A 19,638-nucleotide genomic window follows, 5' to 3' on the forward strand; every position below is an offset into this window, starting at 1 on the left:
AAATGGCAAGCGAAGACTGTGATCTCTGAGCTCATTTCCTGGAGGAGTGATTTTTTTTATCTCCTTTGTGCCTGGATGTCCTCTTCCTTCTCCTTCTGTTGTAAGGCATGCATGTTGTGTTGCTTCACTGCTGTCCCTGCTTTGACAGCATGAAGCACATTCCTGAAATTGGGGGACGTCCTTGCATTATTTGTAGGTCAAGCCTGGGTCGCTCATGTGCTGCTCTTCGAGGCATGCTGTATTAGAGTCTGGACTTGAAGCCCTGCCCACACTCTGCCCATATTTGTCATTCACTTATGTCATTGGCCTTCGTAAATGCTGGCTTCTGATTCATTAATAGGCTTGTTAATCCCCCCTTAGTACCACCTTGTCTTCTTTTTAGCCCCCCATGAGGACTGGCCCTTTTACTTCTGTTACACGGTATGTCTAAGCACTATTTTCTTTAATGAGTTTCTCCTACTGCAGGCACGACATGCTTTCGTGCAACATTCAACGTGCCATGCACGCTTTAACGTTCCAAGAAGCCCGGGACAAGGGCTGCTACTTCCATGAAGTGAAATAGGTCTTTCATTTACAGGAATTTGAGTTATTGGCTCTGTAAATGATAATGCCTTTTAAATAAAATGCATTGTCATTTACACATAAATATGTGTTAATTATCAAAACCGATAAATAAAAAACATTGTCCTTTAGAATGCCAATAGCTTAAACTCTTGCAAATGTGAGATCTATTGCATTGCAAATACTTGTTTACTACACTGGCTGAGTCTTGGTTCCCCAGAATTAGATTGTTTCTTCAACCTCCCGTGATGAAGTGCCAGGTCGAGAGATAGGCGTTTGGTAGCAAAGGGGAGAATCCAGACAATGATGGTCTGTGGCATCTGCTGCAGTCAAGGAGAAGCTGGAGATATAATCAGTGAGTGAAGAGGTCTGCAAGCAAGAGTGACTTGACAAGCAGAGCCAGGAAATTAAGGTATGCATTACGGTAGCCTGCCATCAAGAGGGTTCCAGCATCGGAAATGGGGATGTTATTTCCTGGTGCCGAAGAAGAATGGAGGCCGTCATGCTATTTTAGATATTCGCCCTTTCATTTCTTCTTGAAAAAGGACCAATTCAGGATGCTGACATTGGCCCAACTTCTATCTTCCCTGGACCCGGAAGACTGGATGGTAGCGCAGTTCCCTCGGGATGCCTAATTTCCCATTCTCGTCCTGCAGTCCTACAGGCTTTACCTATGGTTCAAGATGGACCAGGAGCATTTTCAGTTGTCCGTGCCCCCCTTCGGCTTTACCAGTGCTCCTTGGATGTTCATGGAAGTGATAGTTACAGTACATCTTTGGAGGTTGGATACAAGTCTTGCCCCTACCTCAACGAGTGGCTATTCAAGGTGCTCACCAGTCAGTCTTAGAACACCTCCAGACTATGGCAAACCTCCTAACAAATGTGGGGTTCTAGACCAACGTGCTGAAGTCACACCTGACTCCTTTGTATAAACTCCCTTCCTCCGGTTTAATAATTCCAGGACATTTGGACTATGATCCTGATACTTCTGCTTCAGTCCTGGGTCTTAGTGAGAGAGTCTCTGAGACTTTGTGACATCCTGCTGGTCATTTACACCAGATGACACATTCTGGCTCTGCAGTGGTATCCGACGTGTCCATGGGCTCATTACAAAGGGAAGCGGTTTGATTCCATCAGGTTTCGTAGAAGACTGCAAAAGAATTGCAGTGGCGGTTGTTCAGCTGCAATTGGACCAGCATCACACTCCTCCCAGCACCTTACCTAGAACTGATGGGGGTGACAGACATGTCGCTATTGAGGCCATCTAGGAGATGCCAGAGGACTCTGTTCTCCTGTAGAGCCTTGACTCTATCAATCTGTTGAAATTGTAGGCCATTCACTTGGCGTAAATACCTTCCTACCATCCATTGAAGGGAAAGGGAGGCTGGTCCAGGTCTTCACAGTTCACACCACTGCCATGTGATTCCGCAACAAGCAGAGCAGAGTAGGGTCCTTGTTCCATGCCAGGAGGCCTTGCAGCTCTGGACCTGACTGAGTCAGTAGGTCATCTCCCGCTGCATCTTCAAATACCAGGTTGGACAAACTCAGCCAAAAACACCTAGCGGATCAAAAATGGCAGCTACACCTTGAGGTGGTGTATGGTGTCTTTCACCAGTGGTGAGAACCCGTGCTTAACCTATTTACCACCACAGAGAGAATGTAATGTCAACACTTTTGCATGCTGGAGTTCTCAAAAAGCCTCTTCCTTGATGCACATTTTGTCTAGAGTGGAGCTTGGAACCTCTGTATCCTTTCCTATCTCTACATCTCCGCTCTGAGTTCTGAAGGTCAGGAATGACCTGGCCCAAGTCATCCTAGTGGCTCCAGATTGGGTTTAGGAGAGAGTGGTACTCCTTGGCTTGAGCTTCTGTCCTCCACTCAGGCTGCTGCTTTGGGAGGATCTTCGGTCGCACCAGTAAGCAGGGCAGGGCCCTGAGTCCTGGCCGGAGCAACCCACCTTCATGTGTGGAGAATGAGCAGCAACCGTCGACTGCTTTCACTCTCCCTTCCAAAGTAGTGAAGGTCATTCTAGTTGCCAGAAGTTAATCCAAAAATCGGGCTGGTGTTATTTCCACCATACAGACTCATTACAGGAAAAGTTGTTAGATGTGTTACTTTTTGTTTTATCTATGATCCAGCAAGGCCTTGCAGTGGGCACTAATATAGGTTATTTGTCCGCCCTTTCTGCTTTTTTTGTGTTTACCGGTTCAGCAATCCTTATTCAGATCACATGGTGTGATAAGATTTCGTAAAGGTCTGATCCACCCAAGCTTTTTTTAATGCCACAATAGGGCCTTAATTTGGACTTCACCTTCCTTGTGTGTACTCAATTTGAGCCATGCACAGCTGTCCTTTGTGTCTACTTACTCTACAAACACTCTTCCTCAGATTGTTAACCTCCGGTTGCATGAGTGAGCCACAGGCTCTGTCCATTTATCTGCCATGATCAACCTTTTTCTCAAACAAACTAGTGTTGCAGAAAAGGGTGGCTTCTTGCTGACACCTTTTCATGTATTCAATCATTTTTCCCCTCAGATTTCTTTATTGGCATTTAAGTAAGAGTCACCACAAATTGTATAGGATACAGTAATCCACATGTTCATGAGGTGGATGGACAGACCTCTCCCATCATTTCAACATTAACAATATTCTGGTAGCAGGTCATACATTGATGTGAAAGGTTTACGGCAGTTGTGTTATTTACAGATGCAATAATAGAAAGCTCAGAGAGGCACCAAAATACCGGTCCGGTTGGCACACTATAGAGGTTTAGTTTACATGTTTAAGCCACACCTTTAATTACATAGGCCACGTTTTTAACCCACTTAAAGTCCTGAGTTTACCAGTTCCCTAAACAAAAGTCAATAGGGGCGTGGTGATGGGGGATGACTTCGGTACTCAAAACCATAGGTCAAAGTGCTTAAGGAAAAATATGGGATCTGTGATCCTGAGTACATTGGGGAGGTGGGCAGTGAGTGGGAGAGTCACATAAATGGCTAAAAAGATTAAAATATTAACTATTTATTAACTATTTTGTTGTACACTGACCTACTGGTAACTGCATATCGGATATAATGCACACATCTCATTTGAAAAGTAAATGCAACTAAAATGTAGAAAAACATGTTTGGCCTGTGAATGTAACCGGATGGTCACCGATTTGAATCCTGTTGGGGAAATACTGCTATGTATTTACAGTGCTAAGAGGTTTAATCTTGTGACAGAAAATGCTGTGAATATTTGTCATTAGTTTAATAAATATATTACAGTAAAAGGTTGCACACGTTATAAATCGTCTGTTTCAAAGTGTGCAAAAATATGGTTTAAATGTTTACTGTGCTTTCAAAAGTTATGTTTTAGTGAGAAGCTAACTGTACCTAGTGTACGGCTTTTTTTTTTAATCGGTTTACCATTAAAAGGAAACATTCTAGATTCTTTCGATAAAAGCCTTTATTGGCTCCCAGGCAGCCTTTAGATTTGCTGATTAGTTAGTTAGTTGCACCTATTTACATTTCTTTCAGGGAACAGGTATCCTGAAGTGATGGCTTGTTTCTTTTTCAGCAGTCTCTCCCATTTCTCACTTCACAGCAGGTGGTCAAGTGGAAGAGCACCCTGCTCTTCTGCTATTCAGCTCTGTTCTGTGTCCTCTGTTCTCTTTTCCCTCTTTTCCCCTTCTCGCTCTTCCAGCGCTCTCCGCCGCGGCTGCTTCACGCCCCTCCCCTCCAGTGTCGCTCCCACCTCCCAGCTGATCGCCCTCCCCCCGACCCCTACTTAATGGCGGCTGCTGTGCGGCCGTGCCCAAGACTACCCCATCTGCGCCCATTCGTGACCCGACCAAGACCAGCTCCAGGGACCCTGGTCCCCCGGCACCCTGCCGTTACGACCCCAGCATCCTCCATGCTCTGAACCCCGGATGCAACAACAGCGACCAGCTCTCGACGCAGAGTAACACCCAATGCCGATCCCCTGCCGACACTGCCGCTGCAACTTCACTCACCTTCCGACCCCAGCAGCAGCCCCAGCCCACCAAACGCCAGCATACACAAACCACTGAACTGCATCCTCCTCAATGTGCGCTCCCTAAACTGACCCGCCATTGAAATCTGGGACCTCCTCAACACTCAGATGCTCGAAGGCACCTTCCTCACAAAGACCTGGACCACTGCCAGCTCTGGACCCGACATCGCAACCACTATCCCCGATGGATACAAGATCCTGAGGAAAGACTAACCCACCCACTGAGGAGGAGGCCTCGCCCCCATCCACAAAAGTTTGCTCCATACCACAACCACCGACTCGGATGGCGCCTCGATCTCCATGGAAAACATTCACTTCAGATCTAGACCAACCCCAGAATGACGCTCTGTGGAACCCTCGTCTACAGACCGCTAGGCCCAGCGCCACATTCACCAACGTCATCGCCGACCTCATCGGCTCTTGCCTCCACAGACTACGTACTACTCGGAGACCTAAACTTCCATCTGGACAATCACGGCGACCCAAACACCACCACCACCCTCCTAGAGAACCTGCCCAGCATAGGACTGAAGCAACTTCTCTCTGTCCCCTCTCACACAGCAGGACACACACTCAACACCCTTCTTCGCTGGAGGAAACAGCAGCATCTTCAGCCACACCACAGAACTGCTCTGGACTGACCGCCACTGCATCCACCTCTTTTAGAAAACCTACCTCTCACAAGCATGTGTGCCGCCACCCATGCAAAATCTGGAACAAAGTCTCAGAAGAACACCTCACCTATGCCTTCTCCTGAACTCCACCCCCAACTACGACAGAAGTGAACACTGTGGCAAGCAACCTCCACTAATGGATCGCCAACTGCTCCAACACGCTCGCCCCCACCCCAAGAGACTGCAAGACGACACAACAAGAAAGCAAACTGGTTCACCACTGCACTCCAAGAATCCAAGCACTCCTGTTGACGAATGGAAAGACGTTGAGAAACCGCAAAACTCTAGAAACAAGCACCGCCTACAAAACAGGCACCACTGCACACCACCAACTCATCAAATCCACAAAGAACAATTTTCTCCAAGCATGAGTCCACTCCAATGCCCACAACTCCAAGGAACTCTTCATCACACAGGAATTTGCCAAACCCTACAGCGAAATAACGGACGTCCCTACCTCCCAAGATGTCTGCAACAGACTCAGCTCCTTCTTTCACCTCAAGATCAAGACGCTCTACGAGAACTTCGACGACCAAGACCTCTGCACCGCCCCAAGTGACGCCACCCAACATACCCTACTTACTTGGACCCCACTCACGACATAAGACACCCTAAAGACCATGCCCGCAACCCATCTTCCACAGGGCCTCCACAGCCATAGCACCCGAGCTACGTCGAACCATCAGCTGCTCTCTCGAGACCGTCACATTCCCCGACAACTGGAAGCACGCCGAAGTCAATACCCTCCTAAAGCTACACTGCAGACCCGATGGACCTCAAGAACTTCAGTCCCATCTCGCTGCTTCCTTTCGCAGCCAAGGTCATCGAAAAAGCCATCAACACCCAGCGAGCACACTTATTCGAAGCCAACAACATCCTAGACACCTCCCAATCAGAATTCCGCAGGCACCACAGCACCAAGACTGCCCTCCTCACCACCACAGACGACATCCACGCTCTCCTCGACCAAGGCCAAATGGCAACCCTCATCCTCCTGGACCTATCAGCAGCCTTCGACACCGTCTCTCACCACACACTAGCCACCAGACTCCATGACACTGGGAACCAAGGAAAGGCCCTAGACTGGATACGCTCATTCCTCACTGGCAGAACACAGAGATTAAGACTCCTGCCCTTCCTCTCAGAACCAACAGAGATCAGATGCGGAGTACCCCAGGGATCCTCCCTCCACCCCACCCTCTTCAACATCTACATGGCCCCTCTCTCAACCATCGTCAGAAACCATGGGCTCAACATTGTCTCCTACGCTGATGATACCCAACTCATCCTCTCTCTCACCAAGGAATCCAACATCACTGAGCACAACTTCCAAGAAGGAATGAAAGCAGTTGCAACCTGGATGACGAGCAGCTGCCTGAAACTTAACTCATAAAAAACTGAAGTCCTCATCCTTAGTTCCACCCCCTTCGCATGGGACTACATCTGGTGGCCCCCTGCCCTCGAAAACCCACCCACCCCGACAGACCATGCACGTAACCTCTGCATTATACTGGACTCATTGCTCTCTATAAATCGCCAGATCAGTACCGTCTCCTCCGCATGCTTCAACACCCTCCGTAACTACGTAAAACATTCAAATGGATACCCTCCGACTCCAGGAAAACGGTCACTCACGCCCTCATCACGAGCAGACTGGACTACGGCAACTCCCTCTACGCTGGAATCAACCAAGAACTCCTCTGCAAACTCCAGGCCGTCCAGAACGCTGCAGCCAGACTAATCAATAATATCCCACGGCACAACTACTTCACCCAACACCTCCGTAACCTCCACTGGCTTCCCTTCGAAAGCAGAATTACTTTCAAGCTGCTTGCGCATGCCTTCATGGCCCTCCACAACATCAGAACACAATACCTCAACAACTGCATACCCCCAAGAGAAACCTCCACTCTGCTGACCTCTCCTTAGCCGCAGTCCCACGTGTCTATAAGAACAGAGCAGGTGGAAGATCTTTCTCCTACCTCGCAGTCAAGACTTGGAACGAGCTCCCCCTTCATCTCCGGTGAAGCCCGACACTACACCAATTTAGGAAAGACCTCAAGACCTGGCTCTTTGAATGACCCCAATGGAGCTGCACACCTACCCCTTTCCTCCAAGATTCCTTGAGACCCTAACAATGAGTAGTGCGCTCTACAAACCCCTTATTGATTGACAGTAGAGAAGCCACTTCTCCCCTTTCGATCCCGGGGGAACTCAAGAACTGTTGTTTTTTTAAGTAAAAAGTACAGGAACGGTTTTGATCCAATTATTCAAGCTTGGGAACGTCGCTTCTCCGTTGCCATGCCTACAACGACCTCTGCTCAAAACATTGCTTGGCTTTTCCTTGCTTGTGACAAGGAGGCACAAGGTGCTTGTAGGACCGCAGCCTGTGTCCAGATGTGCTAATGATGACCTTCCGTTCTGGGGCATCTGGTGCCTTGAGTAGGAGACGATTTAGCAAAGGGGGTGGTGATGAACAGAGTGTCTGAGTTAAACAGACCACTCTTACCCAGTCCAAAGATCAGGGCTTGATCCATCACCGTTATTTATCTCACTGCCCCATCCCAGCTCAGAACCTGGCTATATGCAAATCAGTCTGTCCCTGGCCCAGTGCATCATGGGAACAGGGCAGACTAAACTACCAAGCCAATTCTTCACCAGAAAGGAGACAAGCTACCGGGGACCGGTTTCTGGCATTTCAGCCTTCTTCGGCCCGGCTTGCTTGAATCCTGATGGAGCAGTGAGAAAGGGACTCATGTCTGAGTATACCCTGCCACACCTATAGTGGCCAAAAACGATTTAGCAAAGGGGGTGGTGATGAACAGAGTGTCTGAGTTAAACAGACCACTCTTACCCAGTCCAAAGATCAGGGCTTGATCCATCACCGTTATTTATCTCACTGCCCCATCCCAGCTCAGAACCTGGCTATATGCAAATCAGTCTGTCCCTGGCCCAGTGCATCATGGGAACAGGGCAGACTAAACTACCAAGCCAATTCTTCACCAGAAAGGAGACAAGCTACCGGGGACCGGTTTCTGGCATTTCAGCCTTCTTCGGCCCGGCTTGCTTGAATCCTGATGGAGCAGTGAGAAAGGGACTCATGTCTGAGTATACCCTGCCACACCTATAGTGGCCAAAAACGATTTAGCAAAGGGGGTGGTGATGAACAGAGTGTCTGAGTTAAACAGACCACTCTTACCCAGTCCAAAGATCAGGGCTTGATCCATCACCGTTATTTATCTCACTGCCCCATCCCAGCTCAGAACCTGGCTATATGCAAATCAGTCTGTCCCTGGCCCAGTGCATCATGGGAACAGGGCAGACTAAACTACCAAGCCAATTCTTCACCAGAAAGGAGACAAGCTACCGGGGACCGGTTTCTGGCATTTCAGCCTTCTTCGGCCCGGCTTGCTTGAATCCTGATGGAGCAGTGAGAAAGGGACTCATGTCTGAGTATACCCTGCCACACCTATAGTGGCCAAAAACGATTTAGCAAAGGGGGTGGTGATGAACAGAGTGTCTGAGTTAAACAGACCACTCTTACCCAGTCCAAAGATCAGGGCTTGATCCATCACCGTTATTTATCTCACTGCCCCATCCCAGCTCAGAACCTGGCTATATGCAAATCAGTCTGTCCCTGGCCCAGTGCATCATGGGAACAGGGCAGACTAAACTACCAAGCCAATTCTTCACCAGAAAGGAGACAAGCTACCGGGGACCGGTTTCTGGCATTTCAGCCTTCTTCGGCCCGGCTTGCTTGAATCCTGATGGAGCAGTGAGAAAGGGACTCATGTCTGAGTATACCCTGCCACACCTATAGTGGCCAAAAACGATTTAGCAAAGGGGGTGGTGATGAACAGAGTGTCTGAGTTAAACAGACCACTCTTACCCAGTCCAAAGATCAGGGCTTGATCCATCACCGTTATTTATCTCACTGCCCCATCCCAGCTCAGAACCTGGCTATATGCAAATCAGTCTGTCCCTGGCCCAGTGCATCATGGGAACAGGGCAGACTAAACTACCAAGCCAATTCTTCACCAGAAAGGAGACAAGCTACCGGGGACCGGTTTCTGGCATTTCAGCCTTCTTCGGCCCGGCTTGCTTGAATCCTGATGGAGCAGTGAGAAAGGGACTCATGTCTGAGTATACCCTGCCACACCTATAGTGGCCAAAAACGATTTAGCAAAGGGGGTGGTGATGAACAGAGTGTCTGAGTTAAACAGACCACTCTTACCCAGTCCAAAGATCAGGGCTTGATCCATCACCGTTATTTATCTCACTGCCCCATCCCAGCTCAGAACCTGGCTATATGCAAATCAGTCTGTCCCTGGCCCAGTGCATCATGGGAACAGGGCAGACTAAACTACCAAGCCAATTCTAGGGTTTACTCAGATGTGAGTCCCTTGCTCATTGCACCATCAGGATTCAAGCAAGCCGGGCCGAAGAGGCTGAAATGCCAGAAACCGGTCCCCGGTAGCTTGTTTCCTTCCCAGTGTAAGAATTGGCTTTTGTAGTTTGGTTTGCCCTGTTCCCATCATGCACTGGGACAGGAACAGACTAATTTGCATACAGCCAGGTTCTGAAACTGGGATGGTGCAGTGAGCTAAAAAACGGTGTTGGATCTAGCCCTGATCTCTTGACTGGGTGAGAGTATTCTGTTTAATTCAGAGACTCTGTCCCTCACCACCCCTTGTTGTAAATATTTGAGTAGGAGACAGCGTCGGATTGGTAATGCGGGCATTCGGACAATGCCCGAGGGGCCGGTGTCAGAGTTCTTCTGTGGGCTGCTTTTTTGAGCAGTCTGGGGGGCTATTTGGGCGCTGTCTCTGTTCTTCTGATACCGTCAGTGGCCCAGTGGGTGTCTGAGTGGCCTTTCTAGAGGCGGATGGGCGCTCATTACCTCCGTTAAGCAGAGGTATCACTCCCTTTGTCTCTCGGGCGGCCCATTAATGTGTGCACATACTGAGCGGGGGCAGGAGACCTGAGGAGAAGTGGCCTCACTTGTTTCACCAGTGTAAACTAATGCGTGCATTTTTTTACCCCCCCCCCCCCCCCCCCCCTAAAGTTTTTTTTATAAGATCAGTGATCTGAGGAGAATTTATGCAAATGTGGGCCGTTTTTTTTTTTTGCGTGTCCGGGACGATTTTCATTCCCAATGCAACCCTGGTACGAGATCACCCTTCTATAGCGCACGTTTATGGTGAAAGCTCCTAGGCGCGTCCTTGAGCACCAGGGTTGGATTGGGATTGAAAATCGGCCCGGGCACGCAAAAAAAAATCGGCCCACATTTGCATAATGCCTTTCCTCAAATGACTGCTTCGACGTAATTTTATTTAAAAAAAGGCGGTGGTAAAAAAAAAATGCACACGTTAGTTTACACTGCTGAAACACACCTGGAAACCAGTGAGGCCACTTCTACTCAGGCCTCAGCCCCCCTGCCCCCTCTCAGTATGTGCACACGTTAATGGGCCGGCCAGTGAGACAAAGGGAGTGATACCTCTGCCCGTTGCTAAACAGGAGGTAACGAGCGCCCATCTGCCTATAGAAAGGCCACTCCGATACCCACTGGGCCGCTGGCTGTATTCGAACAATAGAGACAGCGCCCAAATCGGCCCCAGACTGCTAAAAAAAAAGCAGCCCACATCAGGAACTCGGACACCAGCCCCTCGGGCATTGCCCGAATGCCCGCGTTACCAATCAGACGCTGTTGAGCACTGATCCATTCCTGGCGGCTCTCTCAGCTGGTGTCTGTGGGCGCCTCTTCCTCTGCAGATGCCTTCTGTTTTGCCAATTTCTTTGCTGTACTTCTTCGGACGCATCTTAAAGGGCCAACCCGCAGCCGTGCATGGCCCGGGTGGGCGGCCACACAGGGCCTTCCCACAGACCGAAGAGGGCATTGCAGACTGTAAATAGTGTTTCAGTTTTGGTCGACTGTGAGACGCATTATCCTGTCCATCCACACGGTGGCGCCAACTGCCAACGGGAGAAATACCAAGACCTGAGAAATGTACTTTCCTACAAGCAGCTATTCACCCAGATCTCACTGTGAAGGTTAAAATCTCCGGTTCGGTAGTGCTTCTTACAGGCGTCATCTGCCTTCACTAAAGACCCCTCATTCCAGTGAGAGATGCCCAGACCCAGTTGTTCTGTAAATACGCCCTTCTTGCTGCCAGAGCTCCTGTTATGGACAGAATATATGACTTTACCACGAATACAAATACTCCGCATGGCATTACCACGCGAATTTTACTTCGCAAGTGGCTTTACCACGCAGCTTTAGAACGCAAGTTCTAACATCGCATTTAAAAGACGTTACGTTCAGCAGCTCTTACTTCCATCCACCATGGAAATAAGCGTCAAAACACGTCTACCAAAACTAAAAAAGGACTACAATTATGACGTACACGCCACGTCTTTGGTGCGGCTCTTTTCTTTTACTTTTAAATGACACTGTAGTGCGTTTTTTTAATGTATGTAGCCTGCTCGTTTTATTTTTTATTTTTTTATGGGGGAGAGACCCCCCCAACCCCCCAAGGCCACGCAGAACTTACAAGCAGGACGACCAAAAGGAATACCACTTGCGTGGTAAAGACGGTCGTGGAAGGCACCCGCGTTGAAGAGACGTTTGCGGGGTAAGTGGATCGTTGATAACGTCATGCGTGGAAAAGACTTCGTTGTAAATGATGTTTCCCGGCCAGGTGGTGTCCACGCTCCCCCGGCTTAAAGGGCCCGTCTGGCGAATGACGTCACACTAGATGTCTACGTCCAGCCAGACGTCATCAAACAAAGCCACGTTCTCTTGGTGATTGTTAGAGGTGCAGGGCTGGGTAAATAGAGCTGTTTTTATACACAGGTCGACCCTTTACACCAACGCAGTGTAAATAGCTCTGCATAGACCTGTCCAGGACGAGGCCATTATGTCCTCTGGAACCATCATCTCTAGTGGGTGGTAGTTCTCGAGCGGATGCTCCGTTTGGCAACGCTGTTCTTATGGGCCTGTTTGTTTGGAGCCTGCACTAGTGTGTGCTGTGAACACTTCACTCTTGTTCGTAATGATGTCCCAAAATCTGATAACCCAAAGCAGATGTAGTCTGGTAAGAAAGAGTGTCTTACCACAGCAACTCCAGTGCACGTGGTGCCTACTTTCAGCTTGACTGTACTACCACTAGCTCTGGGCTTCAAGTTCCTCAGGGGTTTGTGGTGTGTGCAGAGATCCAAACTGCTGCTGTAAACTTGTTTTTATGAAAGCCTCTAAGATTGCAGCCCTCTGGAGTGCTGGCACGCGCTGGGGCAGCCAGGTCAAGCTACAGACCTGCCTGGGCTCGTGCAGGTGTAAATGTTTATCTCTCTCCTTTTACATATTTTCCTGCAATTCATACAGAGTCACAATCAAGCTTCCATCTGACTGGAATTCTAATATTCTCTTAAAACTGCGTGGACTCCATTCTTTTGATTTCCTATTTTTTGGGATACATCCACCACCTTTTGGGTTAACCTTATGTCACAATCGCTTTTACCTTTCTTTCATTAAGAAACATTCTTCTGTTACCAGTGTGCTTCTAAAATCCAGACTGTTCAAATAAATTATGTTTTGTTCTCAAACCATTCGCCATCTCCCTATGGAGAGCCAAGATTTGTCGTTGACAGTGTTTTGCAAAAATCCATTATCATAGTAAAATGGACACTTGCAGCTGACATTCTGATCTCTTTTTTTTCTTTTAAGAGTGACTTCTGCGACTTGAGAAATCTAAATATTAGTAGCTTTTTATAGTTTATGATAATAATTCCAATCTGTAAAGTGTTTCTTTTTAAAGGTGACCATGAGTGGAAAAACACAATTGAACCCTCTATACTTTTGCAGGAGGAAGCACTTTCTGTATTAAAAAAAATAAATTTGATTAATTTGAGCTTCCGTTCAAAACCAGCGTCAGGTTCTTTAGATGTGGTGTGGTGTGGCTCACTGGTTAGAGGCGACAGACCCGGAAGCAGGAGTCGGCCTGGGACCAGGGTTCAATTCCCGACGCGGCAGGGTCGTGGACCAGGGTCAGCGGACTTGATAATTCTCGCCTCGGTGCCTACTCTAACCAGCGGTCCCACTCGGCAACTCTGGGCATTAGCTTGCCTCATCTCCACAACGGCCCCATTAACGCTGGGGATGCCTGGCTCCACCTTGGGGACTCCCAGTAGGGACCATCCCACAGGGAAAGCCAGGACGGGTTCCCCAGCGGTATACCGCGCCAGGATACTCCGGTAGTAATTGTGCGCGTTACAAAACAGCATATAACATACAACATAACATAATTAAGAATATCCTGCTGGGTGCCCAGCTTGGTCTTCCTGGTAACAGGTGCAGGACTAGCTTGTCCCTCCAGTACCATGAGACGAGAAGAAGGCGCCACTTGCTTTTCTTTTTCATTTTTCTATCTGGTAGTTTAAGGCCTGCAAGACGATCTTCCTTGTAAGAGCTTTAAAGGTTTTCTATTTGGTGGAGCCTGGAGTTCCTTCTGTGGGTTTTGCATTTTTAGTCCTTGGACCAGGTTCAAGTTAGAGGACCTTACCCGTACATTCACCAGTAATACTTTAATGATTATGGGTTTATATCTGGGTGAATTTGTTTTATCACTGTATCTCGTCCTGAAGTGTTGTGCATTGGCACTGTTTCCATTCTCTTGTGTGTTTGGTTGGTGTGTTGTGACGTCGCTTGTGTGTTTAATTGGCATGTTGTTGGGAGATTCTTGTGTGTTTAGTTGGTGTGTTGTTGGGACATTGTTGTACGTTTGGTTGGCGTGTTGTTGGGACATTGTTGGGTGTTTGGTTGGTGTGTTGTTGGGACGTCGCTTGTGTGTTTGGTTGGCGTGTTGTTGAGACATCACTTGTGTGTTTGGTTGGCGTGCTGTTGGGTCATTGGTTGATACTCTTTTGCCTCATGCTCCATTTAATTTTGTTTCCACCAGACCCCTTCTGTTTAGCAAACTACCCCTCGGCCTTTCACAGCGTGATGTTCAACCCTGTGGAGCCCCGGTTGTTGGCGACCGCTAACTCGAAAGAAGGCGTGGGCCTGTGGGACATCCGCAAACCCAACAGGTGAGCAGCCAATGGCGTTTGGTGTAGTTTTGCAGAGAGTTGTGCCCAAGAGATTCACCAGGCAGTCGGCACCCTTGAGAGCGTTTCATGGGATGTCTGTAAACCCATCAGGTGAGCAGCTAGTGCACTCTTTGTGCGTAGTGTTTTGCCCATGGGATTCAACCAGCAGTTTACTTCCATGACCGCGTTCCATGGGACATCCGCAGGCTCACACGTTCAGCTGGTGTTGTGTTTATGCTGGGTGCTGAACCCGTGAAGTTCAGCCATAAATCCACTCCCATGAGAGCGCTCTCTGGGTTGTCTATAAACCCACCCGGTGAGCAGGCGGCTCAGTGTTAATGCGTACTGCTGAGCCCCTGAGGTGCAGCGTGCTGCTGAGCCCCTGAGGTGCAGCGTGCTGCTGAGCCCCTGAGGTGCAGCGTGCTGCTGAGCCCCTGAGGTGCAGCGTGCTGCTGAGCCCCTGAGGTGCAGCGTGCTGCTGAGCCCCTGAGGTGCAGCGTGCTGCTGAGCCCATGAGGTGCAGCGTGCTGCTGAGCCCCTGAGGTGCAGCGTGCTGCTGAGCCCATGAGGTGCAGCGTGCTGCTGAGCCCCTGAGGTGCAGCGTGCTGCTGAGCCCCTGAGGTGCAGCGTGCTGCTGAGCCCCTGAGGTGCAGCGTGCTGCTGAGCCCATGAGGTGCAGCGTGCTGCTGAGCCCATGAGGTGCAGCGTGCTGCTGAGCCCATGAGTTGCAGCGTGCTGCTGAGCCCCTGAGGTGCAGCGTGCTGCTGAGCCCATGAGGTGCAGCGTGCTGCTGAGCCCATGAGGTGCAGCGTACTGCTGAGCCCATGAGGTGCAGCGTACTGCTGAGCCCATGAGGTGCAGCTATCACTTCTCCCATAGCGGTCTTCCAGCACAACCTCCAGGTGAGCAGCTGGGGTGTTACCTGAGCTGTGCCCACAGGATTCGCTGAGCTGTGTCCTTTCGGAGGTGTGCGCATGGGACTCCTTGGTGGCAAGTTGGCGTTTGTGAAATGTTTGTTGCGCTAGTATAATCTGATGTATCTCGCTTTGTACAAAATGTTTGGAATTTCTGCCATTTTGTATGCCTGGAACTTTTGTGTGATTTTGCCCGCAAACGATTTTTGGAGAGTGGAAAAAAGTGTCACTAAGGTTCATCTTCTTATTGAACAAATACTGCTTTTTCGTCTCAGATAAGTCTCCTGTCGGTATCTCATCTGTTCTTTTTTTTTTTTTGTACAAGGTGTGCTGTCTTGGAGAAAGTTTATTGCGATACTAGTAAAATGTATTTTTCATAATGCGTTTAATTTGGTGGGAAGGATGCCATTTGTGCACATTGAATTGGAAAGCTGTTTATGTATGTAGCAAGTTGAATAGCTCAGTGGGTTAATGTGCATGTTACATCAAATGTTTAAATCCCAGTGGGCTGACTCAGGCGTGTACCTTTCGAAACTCGATAGAGTAAGTACTGTTGTTTCTGTATTGATGCTTTGAGAAATTCAGTTTGCAGTGTGCGGTGCCCCAGTGGCCACGAACCATTCTCCTTAAATCCAGATCACACACAGCCTTTTAATTTAGCGGCGCAAATGATTTGGCGCTGACTAAAAAAGATGAATGTCGTTCACTTGACACAGCTGAGGTATGAAAAGGGTAATTGGTAAAATGGCGGGTTTAAAGACCGATGACACTATTTATAATGATGACGCAAAGATGATAATGAAAATAAATTAAAAATGAAGTAAAAAAAACGTTCATTCCATTTGATTGTCCCGTACAAGACGAGTGTTGCAGCAGTGAAAATAATATATATGGCTCCCATAGGCTACCGATATGTTCTTAATATAGGTCACTACTGACGTAATTATAAAGTGATACCGGATGTCTCCGTGTCGAACAAGTGCAGCGAGTCGCTAGCAAGGGGCAGGCGCTCCGCCTCTGTCCCCCTCTGCCCTTCTTCTTACTCTTGTCCTCCTTGCTCCCGCCCTCTCCTAGTACCCTGGTACTGCTTCCTTGGAAATTAATCCCTCTGCATTTCTTTGCGTGGTGATGTCTTTTCCTTCTTACCTGCCATTATGCCTTGTCGCCACTGGGTGTCGCTGGGAGCTAGTGTGGCATGACGTGCTGCAGTTTCTTTTTCCAGATTTCTGCAGCTTTGCCCCACGCTGCCGACGGGAGCCGACAACTCCACCTGTGAAATGCAGCTCCCAACGGGCTCGGACACGTGTGATTGACTCACCCACAACTTTTAAATTCTTCACATTTTTGTACCCTGACTGCTCAAAGGATAGTCTCTTTTACATGAGGGCATAGTTGTTTAACTCGCCTCCCGTAAAATATTTTCTTTTTTATTTGAAAGTATTTTACATGTTTAATTCTTCCTGAGAAGCAAGGAGTCCAGATAATTAATTAGGAATACTGCATAGAAGTTGGGTTACACTTCACGTGTTTGAAATGTCTTATTCATTTAGTAAAGGCTTTTTCTTTAACATCCTGCGCGTCTCTGCTCTTTCGGTTACGTCAGCTCGCCGTCAGAAGGAGCGTATGATCAGGTTGTTACAGCAGTCCCTGCTATAAAGTGACATTAGTGCACGTTTATACTCTTTAGAATGTTACTAGTATTCTAATTCTAAAAGCTAAAAGTTCTAGTTGTTGTTGCTGCTGTGTGTGTCGCAATAAAGAGGATAATGCATAATATTGTTCTCCGGGCCTTGTCATAAAATTAGCCCCTTCCTGTAGACCTGCCCTTTGAGGCAACGTTAGCTTCTCGCTAGACTTTTGTTTACCAAGAAATTCATATGTAATGTACAAGTTTAACCCCTTCCAGAGGCGCACATTTTGGCACTGAGGGTTGAGCGCGGCGCTGCCATGCTCGTGACAGAACCACGCCGTCATGAGTCACGGGCGGCGTGTGCTCATGACAGCATGGTTCCGTCACGGCCCCGCCCGCTCATTAATGCCTCGTAGGCGGAGCGGCAGCTGCATGACGGAACCACACCGCCATGAGCACACGCCGCCCGTGGATCATGACGGCGTGGTTCCGTCATAAGCAGGCAAGGTTTTAAAGGGGAGGTTGGTCAGCAGGCTTCATTTACCCTTTGATGTGTTGAACTGTCAGTCACATTTTGCTTTCACCGCCCCCACAGCATCTTGGGACAGTAAAGCAGCCCGCACTCCCCATTGGCTCCCTTCACTTTGAATGACCGTACCAAGCTTGTGCACATCTTCTTTCAACAGTTCCCTTTCTCATCAGTGACTAAAGGGGTGATTTATATTCGGGCGGACAGAGTAAATTACTCTGTCGCCCTGATGGAGTAAGCACCTTCTGAATTTAGAAATGACCGCCAAGACGGAGGTAGTTTCTGAAGCATTAGCAGGAGCCCCCATCACAGCGGCTCCGGTCAATGCTTATTAAAGTTTGACACACGTCTCCAAAAACATGAGGTAGCCGCCTACCAAACATAGTTTTTATTTTCAAAATGAAAATCCTAAAGAGGGATTTTCTTTTTGGAAAAAAAATGCCCACTCGCATGGAGTTATCTCCCATGGCGAGGGGGGCATTAGACAGTTTTTCTACCCCTTACCGCCAGGGTTTTCCAGCTGGTGGCGGGCAGTGAAAACTGCCCTATATGTCCGCCCATCTAAATTAGGTGGTTAAACATAGAGATCAGTCTCCAACGGTCCTTACTCCGTCTTGCGATGGAGGGCTGGTTGCCCTGGCAGAGACGGAGGAGTGCCTGCCATGGTTACACCTATGGTTTGTCTGCATCTAAATTTGATGGATGAACAATCATATTGACAATAAGAATTTTTTCTTGCCTTAGCGACGGAGTATGCTTAACACCAATATATGTATCGCCACTAAAGCTGTGCTTTACGTTTTATGGTACTAAATTGCAGTTTGTTTTGCTTGAACTATATAGGTGCCTGATTAGATGGTGATTTAATTTTTTCCTCTATCCTTTTTTTAAATATTTCGTGCTTATTGTCTGGAAAACAAATTGACGATAAATGTTGATAAAACAAAAACTCTGTTTTACCCTAGAAAGAAAAATTGTTGCTAGGTAATGTGTGGTTGGAGCAGGTTTGGGAGAATAGGTATCTGGGCATGACTTTTTATGATGATCTGAGGTGGGATAAACATGTGGCCGCCCGGAGACTTGCACTTCAGCCGAAGTAAAGACCTGAAGAATTCTGACCACAAGTTTGGTAGCTATTCCTTTGAGCCACTAAGTAAAGTTGTGATACTAGGCAACTTAATACCTCAGGCTCTTTATGGTGCAGAGTGTTGGCAATGGATAGGCGGGTTGCTTGAGTTGGCTTGGAAGATAATTTGTTGAAACTACTGCTAGATTTACAAAACAATGCTCTGATACCAGCCATCGGAAGGGACTTGAGAACAGTAGCCTGGACTGCGCTGGCAGACGCCCAAGCTATGCGCTTCTGTTTCTCTATTAAAAGCGGGGTCCCTGGGGATAAATTGTCCGTGATAATTTTACCAGAGGTACTGGCAACCTTCCCTACTAGGAGGAACCAACCCTGTGATAGAAATGTTAGAGCACCTGGAAGTTCATGATTTGGGCACTGAGGCAGGGACAGTAGCTCAAGTAAGTCACATAAAGAGCGCTATTGATACCAGTTGGATAGAGGACCTTCCGTATCTCAAAGTTAAGAGTTAGCACCTTTTTAGCTGGTCAGGAGAGATTGGATTTCTTCATGTATCTCTATGCAATTCTGATGAGGCTTTATGGAATGAAATTCTGCGGCTGAGGGTGGGAATCAACCCTGGTCGTTGAATATCTGGGTTGAAAACCAAAGTTGCCGAGTGCCATGGTCGGTGCCCCGGTAAGCAGGGTATGAAATATTCAGTGATCCATCTTTTGATGGATTCAGTCTTTTTACTTGATGAAAGGAAAACGATTTTCCAACCTGTATTAAAAAAGTTCAGGATACATCCGAGAGAAATGGGCTTAAAATAGCTGTGTGATTTTAGATACCAGGATGTAGCCATAGCCACCAGTCAATACCTGCGAAAAATGATAACACCTCTGGTTAGGATTTCTTCCTCTTAGTGTTCTAAGATAAAGGTCGGCACGCCCTTAAGCTGGCAGAGTAGTGTTTTGACTTGGCAAGCAATGTGTCGCAAGCTGTTGGTTATTTTTTATTATCTCTCTTTTTAAGAGTTTTTAATTTGTGCTGGGCTGATTTGAAGATCTCAGTCCTGTTTGCATCAAGAGGATGATCTGGCACGGCCTAGCGTGAGAAGGGAAATGCGACCTGTAGCAAGATTGATTAAGAGTACCCATGTG

At 48.1% G+C, this 19,638-nt stretch overlaps 1 protein-coding gene across 1 annotated transcript in view; it reads left to right on the forward strand.

Annotated features, from left to right (window-relative positions):
• DCAF5 (DDB1 and CUL4 associated factor 5) overlaps positions 1 to 19,638 on the forward strand; it is a 334,903-nt gene that overhangs the window by 135,749 nt on the left and 179,516 nt on the right. Inside the window, exon 5 of the mRNA XM_086937046.1 lies at positions 14,207 to 14,336. Within this exon, the coding sequence (XP_086793172.1) occupies positions 14,207 to 14,336 (130 nt within the window). The remainder of the gene's footprint in view (positions 1 to 14,206; positions 14,337 to 19,638) is intronic.

This window comes from Lissotriton vulgaris, chromosome 9 (genome assembly GCF_964263255.1).
Source record: "Lissotriton vulgaris chromosome 9, aLisVul1.2, whole genome shotgun sequence".
Lineage (NCBI taxonomy): Eukaryota > Metazoa > Chordata > Amphibia > Caudata > Salamandridae > Lissotriton > Lissotriton vulgaris.